This window comes from Odocoileus virginianus, unplaced genomic scaffold, assembly GCF_023699985.2.
Source record: "Odocoileus virginianus isolate 20LAN1187 ecotype Illinois unplaced genomic scaffold, Ovbor_1.2 Unplaced_Scaffold_6, whole genome shotgun sequence".
Taxonomy (NCBI): Eukaryota; Metazoa; Chordata; class Mammalia; order Artiodactyla; family Cervidae; genus Odocoileus; species Odocoileus virginianus.
The window spans coordinates 142343-157783 of NW_027224268.1; the positions used below are offsets into that span (position 1 = coordinate 142343).

Below are 15441 nucleotides of genomic sequence, written 5' to 3' on the forward strand. Positions count from 1 at the left end.
TTCTACAGAAACTCAAGATGGCAGCATCTATGTCAATAATCAGTCCTACTTTGAATACTACATGTAACTCGACGTAGTTGGAGCAACACATAAAGTTTCTAATTTGAAAATAGCAAAATTGTACAAATTATTTCTCAAACCCTTGTACCTATGAGAATGCTTATTGAAATGGAAAACTTACATGTTGTTGGCCTATATTAGTGGTCTTCAGTACATTTCAGTCTAAATTGAAATGCTTTTATAAATTTTCTAAATAAAGTACTTCCAATTTAAAATAAAAGCAAGTGATCAGTTCCTCTGACAAAAGAAGGAGACCATTGGTTATGGTTGGATTAATGTCTTCCTGGAGTGACTAAGTAGTATTAGAATATTCCTTAGTATTTTCTCTGAGGGGGAGTAATTGTGGAAAGTGTTTGGGATCATAAATAGAATAATTGTGCAAAATTTTTTACATTTTGCTGAATCCATTCATCTTTTGCTCTAGTGACAGATACAGTGATGCCAGTGATGACAGCTTTTCAGAGCCAAGGTTAGCTGAGTTGGAAATCAGCTGAAACTGACCCATGACTTGGAATCACCAGGACAACCTGAGAGGGTGAGATGGAGCCTTGAAGTTCTTGTTTGTTATGTAGACAAGCTGTCGTCTTGGTGCAGAAGGGAGCATCACAGGACTCATCTCACAGGATCCCGGGATGCTCCTGTTTGACTGGCATAGTGAGCAGAACAAACTTGACAGCTGACTATGCTTCCGGTAATCTGGAACACCCCTGGGAAAGCTGGCAGTTAGGAATGTGCATGAGGCCAGGAATACGCATATCTGAGTACCTATGAATGGATAATGAAGGCTGTGGTGGTTAGAGCTGTACGAGCATAGCTGAGGGGTCAGCAGACTTGTGCTGGAAAGGGCCAGACAGGAGCTGTTTTCAGCTTTTCAGGCCCTGCAGTGCCTTGGAGATGGAGAACAGGCTTGGGTGTCCACACATGAATAGGCAGGGCTATGTCCCTATACAACTTTATTTCCAAACACAGTGTGTTGACCCGTGATCTAGGTCGCTCATGAAAAAGCAGACTTCCTTGAATTTGTAGAAAATAAAATAGTGTTTTCTTTCTTTGTAGGGAGATGTCAGAGACTGGCTTGGCTTCCAAGGGCAGCTTATGTCCCTCGCAGCTTCTGGAGGTTTTATTAGAGAAGGTAGCAGCCTGGATGGCTTTATTCCATTCACGCTCACAGGCTGCTGCTGCTTGGACATCCCTAGGAGTAGGACAGGTCTTAAAGTGTTCCTGTTCTTTAGTAGTTTAGTTCAGTTCAGTCGCTCAGTTGTGCCTGACTCTTAGTGACCCCATGGACTGCAGCACGCCAGGCCTCCCTGTCCATCACCAACTCCCGGAACTTGCTCAAACTCATGTCCATCGAGTCGGTAATGCCATCCAACCATCTCATTCTCTGTCATCCCCTTCTTCTCCCGCCTTCAATCTTTCCCAGCATCAGGGTCTTTTCCAGTGAGTCAGTTCTTCGCATCAGGTGGCCCAAGTATTGGAGTTTCAGCTTCAGCATCAGTCCTTCCAATGAATATTCAGGACTGATTTCCTTTAGGATGGACTGGTTGGATCTCCTTGCAGTCCAAGGGACTCTCAAGAGTCTTCTCTAGCACCATAGCTCTTTAGTAGGGACAGCAGTTTTTGGAAAATTTGCACAGAGTCAGTCACTCCAGTATGATTTCTCTTCTTATTTCACTTAGGGGCAGAACATTGCTGTTCACCAGGGAAGGCACATCCAGGTTTGTTTAGGTTTGCCTCAAACATGGAGCCTTTCAGAAGCAAACCAAAATGATGCAAAGATCAGTTGGAGATACTTTAAAGACTTACATTATTCAGCTTCTGATGTGGCTAATATGTATATTCTTTTTTTTTTTTTTAAGGCTCTGAAGTAACTGAAGCCAAGATGAAGGAACTATCTGATGAAATCACCACACTCGTAGAATCACTCTGTTCTCCACCAAACATGGGATGTCCAGCCTCAAGGGGAATTTAATAATACATACTTCAATAAACCAGAATCAAAGGGGTGGTTTTTCTTTTTCCTCCAGAGGCGACCGTTGGTTCTTGCAGATTTCTTCAGCCGATTAAACATTTCCCAACTATCTCAGTGGACAGAAAGTGTTTTGGTGTTTTGTCTGGCATATGGTGATGTCCAGGTGGTAAGCAAGGATCCAGGTAACTGAGGCTTCTCCAGGCTATATGGGAAGGCTGGCAGGGCACAGACAATGACTAGTTTTGAGTCAAAAATGAGTCCTTCTGTTACCTGGAATTCAGCCACGGATTTACATGTGGCCCAAGCTTATTTCAATTTCTCACTGTTTATTTCTATTAAAAAGTAAAATGAAACAGATCCAAGACTAGGGTTGGTAAGTAAGACCCTGGCCTCAGGCATTGAATTTAAGGGAACATAAAAAAATTCAGGAGTCAAGATCAGTAACACATACACACACATATTTAATTGAGGTGAAATTCATATAACATAAAATTAACCATTTAAAAGTGAACAATGCAATAGCATTAGGTACTTTCACAGTGTTGTGCAACCACCACCTTTATCTGGTTCCAAAACATTTCCATTCCTCCAAAATAAATCCCCACATCCATTAGCAGTCACTGTCCATTCCTCCCTCCCAGCCCTCTGCAACTCCTTTCTATTTCTGTGGATTTGCCTATTCTGGATATTTCATATTACTGGAATCAGACAACATGTGGCCTTTTGTGTCTGGCCTCTTTCACTGAGCTTGATGTTTTTTAAGTTCATCCACAGTGTAGCCTATGTCAGTTCTTCCTTCCTTTTTATGGCTGAATAGAATTTCCTGGTATGGATTAAACTACAATCTGTTTATCCATTCATCCATTGATGGGCACTTGGGTTGTTTCTACCTTTTGTCTTTTGTGGATAGTGCTTCTGTGAACAGTCATGTGTAAATGTATTTGTTTTTGTTTTTGCTACACCGTGAGGTTTGTGGAATCTTAGTTCCCTGACCTGGGGATCAAACCCAGGCCCACGACAGTGAAAGCACAGAGTCCTAACCACTGGACCACCACGGAAGTTCTGTAAATAATTAAATATGTTTGTTTGTTTTTTTAAAAGCTCTTTTGGTAAACAGTTATACCTAGGAGTGGAATTACTTATGATAATTCTGTTTGACTTTTGGAGGAAGCATCAGTAGTATTTTAATGTAAGAATTTTTAAAAACCAAAACTCATTTTAAAAAATTCACAAAGAGCAAAATACCAGATTTTAAAATAAAGATAGAATCTAGCCCTGCATCTCCCTCACCTGCGCCAGTCCCCGGCCGACTGTACAGCATTCTTATCCAGTATGCTTCCTGATTTCCCTGTTGAATGTGCTTGCGATGACTTAGTTGTTGCTTACATTTGAGCCTTCTGAAACTAATATAAATAGTTTAACTGCTCACTTGATTTTTTTGTGGTTGTCTTTGGCCTTTAACTTTTTTCTCTTAATGCTGTAAAACATTATTTTGTGAACTGCTACAGAAAATTCATCTACCAAACATGCAGAAATGAAATGAATACTTCTGGTAAACAAAAATATTAAAGAGCTTTAGGGCGCCACTTGTGAAAATTACAGCTTGAAGATCACAAGAGACTCCAAATGAAAAGCCCACAGGGAAGGTTAAAAGCTGGAATAGGCCTCCTAGAGAGAGATACGTAAGCACCGAGGGGATTCTTGAACAGCACAAGGGGTAGTCTGGTTTCAATGGGCGTTTACGATTGTAATGATTATGACTTCTAAAATAACTTATAATAGAGTGCTTACGCTTTGGGCTAATGATGCATGTAAATAGGACCGGAAGGAAGGGCACTTAAAAAACAACAAACCAGCCTCTGTGTTGTTGCTCCAGGAGATTTTCTCTTTTGGAGACAGCCGTTGAACTTGGAATCCAGCGAAGCGCAGAAAGGTGGTAGCACACCTGCTTAGGATAGTGGAGCAGCCGTGGCTGTGCACACACAGGAAGGTATTCTAAATCATTCATGTGGCAAATATGTCTGGATGAGTAACACCTGGTGTAGGTGCTGGGGGAATTGAGGGGAAGCAGAATCTGCCCCCCAAGTGTGTCTCTTTGGCAAAAGGACTATTTTAGGCTGATTTTAAAGAAACAGCAGACAAGGAAAAGCTTTGAAAACTGAATAGAAGCTGCCCTATTTAAGAGACATTTACATTTATAAGGGAAACCTCCATGACTGTAAATCTCCGGAACTGCTTCTCAGTGAAGAAGGCAATGACTTCAATCTGCATAACAACCTCACCCTGGATTCCTGGGCTTTGCCTGGTCACCTCCCCTAACTGGCCTCCCCCACAACATCTTTTCTCTTTAGCTGGAGATGGTAGCAAAGATGATGGTTTGGGCTGTTTAGAAGTTGCTCAATTTTCCTTGGTCTCTTCCAGCAGGTATACATGCTATTAAACTGAAACCAAGCAGGACCCTCTTGGATACCAAAGACTTTCCGTGTCCTGTTTCTTGTAGAAAAAGGCTTCAGTGTCCTATACTTTCCCCGAGTTCCAAAGAGCAGACTTAGTCAGTTAGTAATTAGGAAAGTGAGAGGATGCGGAAACAAAGGACAGGCAGTTGGGCAACAGTTCAGTTCAGTCACTCAGTCGTGTCCGACTCTTTGCGACCCCATGGACTGCAGCACACCAGGCCTCCCTGTCCATCACCAATTCCCGGAGCTTACTCAAACTCATGTCCATCGAGTCGGTGATGCCATCCAACCATCTCATCCTCTGTCGTCCCCTTCTCCTGCTTTCAATCTTTCCCAGCATCAGGGTCTTTTCCAATGAGTCAGTTCTTCACATCAGGTGGCCAAATTATTGGAGCTTCAGCTTCAGCATCAGTCCTTCCAATGAATATTCAGGACTGATTTCCTTTAGGATGGACTGGTTGGGATCTCCTTGCAGTCCAAGGGACTCTCAAGAGTCTTCTCTAACACCACAGTTCAAAAGCATCAATTTTTTGGCACTCAGTGTTCTTTATAGTCCAACTCTCACATCCATACATGACTACTGGAAAAACCATAGCTTTGACTAGACGGACCTTTGTTGACAAAGTAATGTCTCTGCTTTTTAATATATGCTGTCTAGGTTGGTCATAGCTTTTCTTCCAAGGAGCAAGTGTCTTTTAATTTCATGGCTGCAGTCACCATCTGCAGTGATTTTGGAGCCCCCCAAAATAAATATTGGGCAGCAATAGTTCAGTGATGATATAGAGCCCTAGTTCCTCTTCCAGGGATGCATGACAATCTGATGCTTATCTTTGAGTTGTTCTGCAGAAAATGAGGGCTTCTCTTGTGGCTGAGATGGTAAAGAATCTGCCTGCAATGCAGGAGACCTGGATTCAATCCCTGCGTCAGGAAAAACTAAGACCCTCACCCTAGTGATGGATGGTGACTAATTGTTGAGCATAAGCAGTAGACCTCAGATTGATTGAAACCAGATTGATGATGTTGATTCCCAAAACATTACCCTGTCGCTGCCTCACACACCAGTCAGAGAACTGTGCATGAGCTGACACGCATGCTTTTACCCCCTTTTGCCTTTGAAGATCTTACACCCTGGCCAGCCAGTAAGATGGATCTGAGATTAGCCTACATCTCCTATCTTTGCTGGTGGCCTCTCAATCAATAAACCTTTCTCTGCCTCAAACTCCAACGTTTCAGTCTGTTTGGCCTCAGGAGACACATGCACACAGTCTTTGGTTCAACAACAGAATTTGTTTTTCTCCTGTTAATCTGTTATTACAGAAAGTTCTCAGTCAAGAACCTAGAAGGGCAGAGGCAAAATGATTTTTCTTCCCCTGCAGAAGCAACCTACCCTCTTGCCCCTGACCTTTTCTTCAGGGAAGGCAGGCTTTACACAAATCTATAGGAAAATAACCATTTAATTATAATTGTGATATGTTCAGGGAGCTATGAATGTCAAAGAATAAGGACAAAGACTCTTATGGGAGAGTGTAAAATGGGATCCTCTGACAAACTAGTGAGCCAAGAAAGGCCTTTTGAGCAAAGCAGGTAAATGTTTTACACAAATTTATGCTCATGGTCTCACAGTGCAAAAATAGTGGGCAGAGAGCTCCAAGATCCAGTGGGGGTGTGGTTTCCCAGACTGGCAGGCAGTTGGGTGAGTGGTAATAGTGTTTCACTGGTGTCATCACTTGCTTGGTATCAGCCCACACTTTTCCTTTATTGAAATTTGGATTGAACTGAAGCTGAAGGGACTCAGTTTCTTTGTTTTCTCCATAAGTTCTCCAGCTCCATTCCTGATTGTCACTTTTGTTGCTATATTTCTTACTTGGACTTTCTATTTGTTGTAGTAAAAAGTACCAGTTCCATGCACATCTGTGCTCTGTTAAGGTCAGTGCCAGATATCTACACTCCACCGTTTCCCCATAGAGTTGAAGTTCTGCACCCTGAAGATGCCATACAAGAGGGGAGATACACAGAGACAGCCCCAGAAATCCAGAGGTAGTGAAACGTCTGTGGGTTCTGAGTTAGTGTTTTTGGGGTTTGGTTGAATTTCTTGAATGGAGCAAGAAAGAGCTCAAGATCATATAGCAGCATTGTGTCTGGATTGCTTTCTCCCTAGGCTGCCAAACCCTTCTGAGAGTCTCCCTTCTAACTCTTTCACTTGTGGATGGGAAGATGTAGGATTCTTTGAATCTGCAAAATAGAATCAAACTTGTACTCTTAGGGTCAGTGGTAAGGAAGCAGGCTCTATACTCATCATTAATCTGAGTGGCATAGTTAGTACTAGCCAGAAAGTTAGCTCTGGACAAGTAACCAGCCTCTCAGTTTAGAGGTAGGCTTTTCTTGAGCGATACCATTATTTCATTTGTGTTTACATTTGAGTATGGGTTTATTAATAAGCCAAATGTAATGATGAGCTGCTGTTTTGCATATATCACTGCTTCTTCTATTATCAGTAATAATAGGTGAGCCATTTTGGAAAACAGCTCATTTGATTGTGACTCATACTGCCCTTGAACAAAGCAACTGGATTTCCATCTTAATTTGAATTTTGCTAAACACCAGGGTTTTTCACTGGTCCAGTAGACATCCTACCCTATTTCTACATAGGCTTTCCATATGTGACATATGGACACTGATGGAAATACAAATTGAATTTTTTGAGCTGTTTTTTGCTATGCAGCTTTTGGTCTTCTAGGTTTATGCCCATGAATATCTCTAAAAGATAGTGGCAAATTCTATGGGGCCCACTTTCTATCCCTAAAACTTCTTTGGTATTACCTGCTTCCTCTGAGAAGAATACCAGTGTAAAGCAGGGGAATCTAGTTGGCACTGTTTGGTTGTATAGTTCATTTATAGCCAAAATGGTAAGTTTTAAACTTCCCTTCTTTTTCTTGAAGAAGAAATTGTCTTGAAAACAGAATATTGCTTTAATTTTTTTTCTGGGAGAGACTAGGATTTCAGCTAATATGCTGGGAGTATTCTGAAGAGTTAGATGGAAGCCTAGAACCTGGGGTTTGGGGCCAATGTCCCAGTAAACTAAACTTTCTCACACTGAATCACCCTTTCAGGGAGATTCTCTGAATTAGAGAATCCTCATCATGTGCCACAGGCCAGGATGATGAAACTACTTGTTATAGTGGTCACTTCTGTAGAGAATTTAATGGTAAGCAGTCAGTATGTAGTTAATTTAGATTATCTGCATTTCTGGAGTAGCAATTTCTGAATTTATTTGCACAAGTATACATTATTTTAGTCTCCAACTTGAGAAATATGGAGACTCAGAAGTAATTTTCAACCCAGGATATGACTTTTTTGTTGCCACCATTGATTCTTACCTGGAAGATTTCTGATAGGAGAGAGTTATCATGGCTTTTGAAACACCTTTGCTTTCCTGAGTGAGTATCATAACTCTATGATTTTATATAATAAACTAGATGTTTTTCTTCTGTCCCCATTATCTTTATCTTTTTGTTCCAACACTCCTAGCATAATTCTTAACTTGAGTTGGAGGGAGATTTGTTTTAACCTATTTAAGAATGAAAAAGTAAAGAATATGATTACACATTCTGTATTGTTCAAAGGAGACACTATCTAAAGCAGGTTTGTGGTGGAGGGGGTGGTAAACTGGCTAAATTCCACCTATTTTTTTTAATTAATGTTTTATTTACATGTAGTCACTCACCTTCCTTTACATATTATCTATGGTTGTCTTCAAGCTACTACAGCAGAGTTGAGTGGTTGCCGCAGAGACCCACAAGCCTACAATATTTACTATCTGGCACTTTACAGAAAAAGTTTATTGACTACTGATCGAAAAGGTACAAGGCAAGAAAAATTATTTACAAGTCTCCAGTGGAACCTAAATTTTAAAAATCCTTTTTCTACATAATGAGGATATTCTCTTAAAAAGATTATAAAAGAATTCTTGTTCCCTTCCCTGGAGACCATATTATCAAATGGTTCTGGGTTCTTTCAGAGGCATATCATGCAAAAATTCTTGTTTTACTATAATATTTAAGCAGCATTCTTATTTCAGATGTGGTTATATTTCTCTAGTGAAAAAATGAGTACAAAAAAATGTACAAGGGAAAGGTCAATTTTTAGTTCAATTTGTCACAGATATTGTGCACACCCTGCCTACCCAACCCTGAATTGATGCGGCTGAGAATATGGAAAAACCTGTGATCTAGCTGGGTTCTTGAACCAAATCCTGATGCATGAGTAGGAATTGAGTAGATGCATCTTTGTATTAGAAATACTGGCAAGACTGAAAGCTTCCCTAACCTGGGAAAGCAAATAGATACCCAAGTTCAAGAATCACAGAGAGTCCCAAACAAGAGGAAACCAAGAGAGCCACACCAAAAGACACATGATACTAAAATGACAAAAATTAAAGACGGAGAATCTTAAAAGTGGTAAGTGAAAAGCAACCAGTTATGTATAAGGGAACTCCCATAAGAACTTTAGCTGACTTTTCAGCAGAAACTCTGCAGGCCAGAAGGGAGTGGCACAATATATTCAAAGTGATAAAAGGGAAAAACCTACAACCAAGATTACTCTACCTGTCAAGGCTTTCATTCAGATTTGAAGGAGAGAGAGAGTTTCACAGTCAAGCAAAAGTTAAAAGACTAAAAGACTTCAGCACCACTGAACCAGCCTTTACAAGAAATGTTAAAGGGACTTCTCTAAGCAGAAAAGACCACATTAGAAATATGAAAATTATGAAAGGAAAAATTCATTGGTAGAGGCAAATATACTTTAAAGGTAGTTAACCAACCACTTACAAATACAGTAGGAAGGTTAATAGATAAAAGTAGTGAAATCAGGTAATTGGCCTCCAACTAATAAAAATAAATGGAAAATAAATTTTTTTAAAAAGTAGTAAAATCATCTATATCCACAATAAGTAGTTAAGGGATATACAAAACAGAAAGATGAAAAATATGAAGACAAAACTTTAAAGGTGGCTGGGGGGAGTGAAAATATGGAGTTGTTAGAATGTATTTACACTTGAGATTATCAACTTATTATAATCATATATGTGTATGTATATATATGTGTGTATATATACATACGTTGTTATATGTAAATCTTATGATAACCACAAATCAAAAACCTATGATACACATACACAGACATGAAACTAAAGATTGTCATCAAATTACAAAGAAAGAACACAAAACAAGAAAGGAAAAAGAACTACATAAACAACCAGAAAATAATGAACAAAATAGCAATAAGTACATACCTATCAATAATTAGTTTAAATATCAATGGACTGAATGTTCCAATCAAAAGACAGACTGGCTGAATGGATACAAATACAAAACCCATACATATGCTGCCTACAGGAAACTCACTTCAGATCTAAAGACACATGTAGACTGAAAGTGAGGGGATGCAAAAAGCTATCCCATACAAATGGAAATGAAAAGAAAGCTGGGATAGCAGTACTCATATCAGACAAAATAGACTTTAAAACAAAGACTATAATAAGAGAAAAAGACATTTCATAATAATAAAGGGATAAATCAAAGCAAGGTTATAACAATTGTAAATATATATGCACTCAACATAGGAGCACATAAATACATTAAGCAAATATTAGCCAGTGCTATCCAAAAAAATAAAATGTGAGCCATATGTAATATTTGAAAATTTGTAGTAGCTATATTACAAAGTAAAAAGAAACAGGTGAAATTAATTTTAATAATATATTTTGCTACTATATATGTAAATATAATTTCAACATGTAGTCAATATAATATTTTAATGAGATATTTTATGTTCTTTTTGTTTTATTAAGTCTTTGAAGTTTGGTGTGGATTTTATATTTACAAACACATCTTAATTCAGACTAGCCACATTTTGTTTTTGTTTTTGTTTTAATTTTTATTTTTTCCATTTATTTTTATTAGTTGGAGGCTAATTACTTTACAGCATTGCAGTGGTTTTTGTCATACATTGAAATGAATTAGCCATGGATTTACATGTATTCCCCATCCCGGTCCCCCCTCCCACCTCCCTCTCCACCTGATCCCTCTGGGTCTTCCCAGTGCACCAGGCCCGAGCACTTGTCTCATGCATCCAACCTGGGCTGGTGATCTGTTTCACCCTAGATAATATACATGTTTCGATGCTGTTCTCTCAAAACATCCCACCCTCACCTTCTCCCACAGAGTCCAAAAGTCTGTTCTATACATCTGAGTTTCTTTTCCTGTTTTGCATATAGGGTTATCGTTACCATCTTTCTAAATTCCATATATATGTGTTAGTATACTGTAATGGTCTTTATCTTTCTGGCTTACTTCGCTCTGTATAATGGGCTCCAGTTTCATCCATATCATTAGAACTGATTCAAATGAATTCTTTTTAATGGCTGAGTAATATTCCATGGTGTATATGTACCACAGCTTCCTCATTCCATTCGTCTGCTGATGGGCGTCTAGGTTGCTTCCATGTCCTGGCTATTATAAACAGTGCTGCGATGAACATTGGGGTGCACGTCAGACTAGCCACATTTTGAATGCTCAGTAGCTGCATGAGGGAGTTGCTGTGGTGTTGGACAGCACAGCTCTAGATTCTGTATAAAGGGGATATGTACATCCACCACTTGCTCATGGTGGAATCCCTGGGTGTAATTCAGAGAGCATAAATATAATATTAAAATCATAAAGCATCTCCTATATGCTTATTTGCTTATTTTTGTGTTTGGGGTGAAACCAGTATAGTATAGCCACTTGTGAGACTTGCTGTTGGGTTTGGCAGTCTGCCATCTGACTGGTTTTTTCTGGTGGCCCCCAGGTACCTGAGCCCTACCTCTGCCTCTGTGTTTTGAGAAAGTGCTTGCTTCACTCTTCCTTAGAACTCTCCAGATACTGAACAGTATTTTTAAGAGAGGAAAGACACAGGTTAGTTGGTTTTACTTTTCTAGGGTTTCCAACTCTGTACCCAGGACCATCATAGGGGAAATTTACTTGACAGGTTCTTTTACATTCCCCTTAATAACATTTGCGAGTAATGAGTATTTTCTGCATTCAAAGGAAAACAAATATTTTCAGCAAAATCTACTGATTGCCAGTGTCGTACTTCTACATCTTGGCCTTGATTTGGGTATAGTTTAGAAAATAACCAGACCACCTGTCAAAGCTTCAGGTGGAAGCTACTGTTGATCAGCAGATTTGGCCTTTCTAATCATAAGGACTGAAGAAAATGGAATTCTTAAAAAAGAAAGTTTGAGACACATGGATAATTCAATTCGTCAAACATTTTTGAGTCAACTTTGCCAGTAGTGTGCTGGACAGTAGACTTTGAGCCCTATGTTCAGATAATTAATTCTGATGTTAGGGCAGATTGGAAGAGATTCACACATGAGTAACATCTGAGTCTTTCAAGAGTTCTTTAATGGAGAAATAGAATCATGTCATGGCATCTTTCCTGGGAGGTGATGACATGTATGTGAGGCTTTCTCCTCTACTGAGAGAAGCTGTACACACATGTGAACATGCTCAAGGATGATTTCCTCCAACTTAGGGTAGAATTGGGTAGATATATGGGATTGTGACATGTTTCATGAAGGGTTTTATAATACTGGGCTTTCAGCTGTTGAATGATGAACAGTTGGAAATGCAGTCATGCTCTGCAGTTGGGAATTTATTAAATTTGTAAATTACACTCAAATCCCTTTCCATGGCTCTCATGATTCCTACCTGTTTCTGGCTTGATAATAAATAATTGCATATTAGTATAATTCTTTTCTAATCTGAAACAGAATGAAGGCAACCTAGGAAACCTGTAGCAGGAAAGTTGCTCCTAACGCTGATGACCCAATCAAAGTTGTTTAAAAATGACAGTTGATAAAGGAAAAACATGACTATGAACTGGAAAATTTCTTCAACTGGCTGTGTAAACGATATCTTAATTTAGAAGTGAGATTTACTGTTTATTGGGCATTTGTTTTAAATTTAGTATATAGTCTGGGTCTATTGATCTTGACAGCACACCTCAGTGCAGACTAGTCACATTTCCAGTGCTCAGCAGTGGTTCTCTGCGGTATGTCAGACTCTGTGGTTGACCATACCACAGAAGAAATGGGGCTTCCCTGAGGGTCAGTGGTAAAGAATCTGCCTGCCAGTGCAGGAGATGCAGGTTCAATCCCTGGGTCGGGAAGATCCCTGGAGGAGGAAATGGCAACCTGCTCCAGTATTCCTGCCTGGGAAATCCCATGGACAGAGGAGTCTGGTGGGCTACAGTCCATGGGGTCACAAAGAGTCAGACACGACTAAACACACATGCACAGGAAATAGGCACACCTAACTGAGTCACGACCAGCCAGGTTGCCTGTCTACATTTCTATGAGCAGATCAGGAATGGGCCAGATCCCCCACACTACCTGCTGAGTCTTACTCACTTTTCTAATTTTTGTCTGATGGGTACAAAATGGTATCTTCTTGTTTTAACATTTCTCTAATTGCTGGTAATATTAGCCATTCTGATCTCCACCTTTGTGAATTGCCTTTTCTTAATCTTTGTTTCTCTTTGATTTCCTGACTTAAATTTTTCATATCTATACTAGCTTTATTGAGATATAATTCACATACCATACAATTTACCCATTTAAAAAGCATTCACAGATTTTCAGTACATTCACAATGTTGTGCAACCATCACCACTATCTAGTTTTAGAACCTTTTCATCAGCCCCCAAAGTGGCTGTTCCTTGAGCTCCGGGAGACACGTTTATGTTGGGCATTCCCTGTGACCTTGCTGATCTTACAGGCCTGGGTGAAAGGTCCATGCACTCTGGTCACTGAGGCCCTGGCTTCTGTCTTCCACAGCTTGGTTGTTCAGCTTGTTTTGGAGCGTGTGTTCTTCCGATGGAGCCTCCCACAGCCCACTCCCTCACTCTGTGCTTATTGCCAGCATTGGTTTCTGTTTGCTTGCAGCCAGGAGAAAGCAAAGTCATAAATTTGTACCTCAAGGAGGGGTTTTTGCAAGGAACAGATCCTAGAATGTGAAGCGGATTGAGTTGTAGTGAATGGCTGAGCCCTCCCTCTTTTCTATAATAAAGGGCATGCTCCCTTGGGAAGCAGGCTGCTAAAATGGTGCCATGCGTAGTAGGGGAAGCTCCTGCCACCTCACTCAGGTGGGGCCTTGGAAGACACTGGGTGAAGGAAATTCAGTGAACACAAACTTTCTCTCCACTGCCAGGGAGGCAAACTGACAAGTAGACACTTTACTAAAGATGTTCTAGGGAGGGTCATGTCCATGTTTGACACGTTACTTTTCTTTTTTTTCCTTTTTATTGAACATTTTTGGCCCCTCTCTGTTCACATCATATAGTGGATATCATTCAGGCCACATATTGCAAGACCATAAGGCAAGACCGTGAGACGTCACATCTCATTCTACCTGAGTCATGGATATCACCAATAGATATCTGACTTGGGAGCTGGATGGGGTAACTATGATTTTGAGTTGCTTCCTATTGGGGAAGGGGGCCAGTTCTTTTTTGGTTGTATGTGGATTAGCTGTAGTAGGTAGTAGCATTAAAAAATATGTGCAGGAGTAAAGGAGTGTGTGTGTGTGTGTGTGTGTGTGTGTGTGTACAAACAATAAACTACCAAGGATAGACTGTGCTATATACACTTGTTATTTTGTCTTCCCAGGGAAGAAACCAGTAGTCAGGTTTCTGCTGTGATAATGCTACATAACAACTAAGCACCCTGCTTCCAATCTCAGTGGCTTACAAAAGCAAGCAAGCACTTATTTCTTACCCATGGGTCTGCAAGTGGTTGTGGCTTTGCAACACTTGGCTCTGGCTGCAGGTTGGTTTCTGATCTGTTTGATATATCCCTAGTGGCTACTCAAGGCCTGTTCTCATGGCCAATGGTAAAAGTGCCAAAGAGACCAACCCAAACCCTGCAAGCACAGCTAAAACCTTTAATTCCATTGGCTAAATCAGCGAGGGTTGGCATTTATTCTTGGCCCACAGTAAACCCGGGTAAAGGAAGGGAAGGAAGGAAGAATTGAGGACAAATAACACATTCTCCTACACTCCCCTTTCTTTTGAGAAATCAACCATGTAGTTTAAATGTGTTTTCTATCTCTGCAGATTGCATCATATGTTCAGTTGCTCATGTCAGAAGCCTAGGGTACAAGAGAAAGTCCAGGTTGGGAAGGGAGGAGCATTTGTTCAGTTTTAGATATGCTGAATTTGAGCTGACTATGGGATAGTCAGAGAGATGAGACTGTTGGAGATATAGATCCAGAGGCAAACTATTGTGATTGTTTATTTTCTCACTCAAGCTCCTACAGGTTTTATTAGTGGAGCTGATGACAAGTGTTACTAGTTTCTTAGAGTCCTGGTCACTAAGGTGTCCTTCTGATGTAACTCTTGTTAAGTTATTCTGGATTCTGAACCGAGAATGGTCCTGTTACTTTTAATATATAACTGTGAGTTATTAAATGTCAACATCAGGGTGCTCTGTGTGAAATTCCCATGCAGCTTTTTATTACTTGAGAGAAATCACATGACTGAAGGACATTAGCAGGTCGTATTTTTCCATCTAGACCTGCTTTAGTGCACCATTTGTAAAGATTCTCCTGAAAAAGGATTTTCTGTTTGTGTAAATACACTTGAGTCATCATATTTCGTGCAAATTGTTTGTATTGATTAATGGTCTCTTGTTTGCTTCCTTTTGCTTGTTGTATTTATAGCTCACATTACTTATAATTGTTGGACAACAATATCGACCAGATGGCTTCATTATTCTGTGTTTCACATTTTGAATTTTAAATGTCATGTTGGATTGCTTGTTAGTGGCCAGCTGTGTCCTAGAGGAGATGAGGCCAGACCGTAGTTCAAAGATCCTGGGTCAGATACCATGAACAGTCAGTGCTGTCTGGGTGT

The 15441-nt window shown here is 40.0% G+C and overlaps 1 protein-coding gene across 5 annotated transcripts in view; it reads left to right on the forward strand.

Annotated features, from left to right (window-relative positions):
* The window catches only part of CTPS2 (CTP synthase 2), a 107424-nt gene extending 105283 nt beyond the window's left edge, over window positions 1–2141 (forward strand). For 4 of the 5 annotated variants that reach the window (XM_020886770.2, XM_020886771.2, XM_070462637.1 and 1 more), the window contains exons 18-19: window positions 485–595; window positions 1920–2141. In XM_020886770.2, the coding sequence (XP_020742429.2) occupies window positions 485–554 (70 nt within the window). In that variant the 3' untranslated portion in view covers window positions 555–595; window positions 1920–2141. The remainder of the gene's footprint in view (window positions 1–484; window positions 596–1919) is intronic. The other variant, XM_070462639.1, reaches the window with a different exon arrangement.
* Window positions 2142–15441: the final 13300 nt, after the last annotated feature.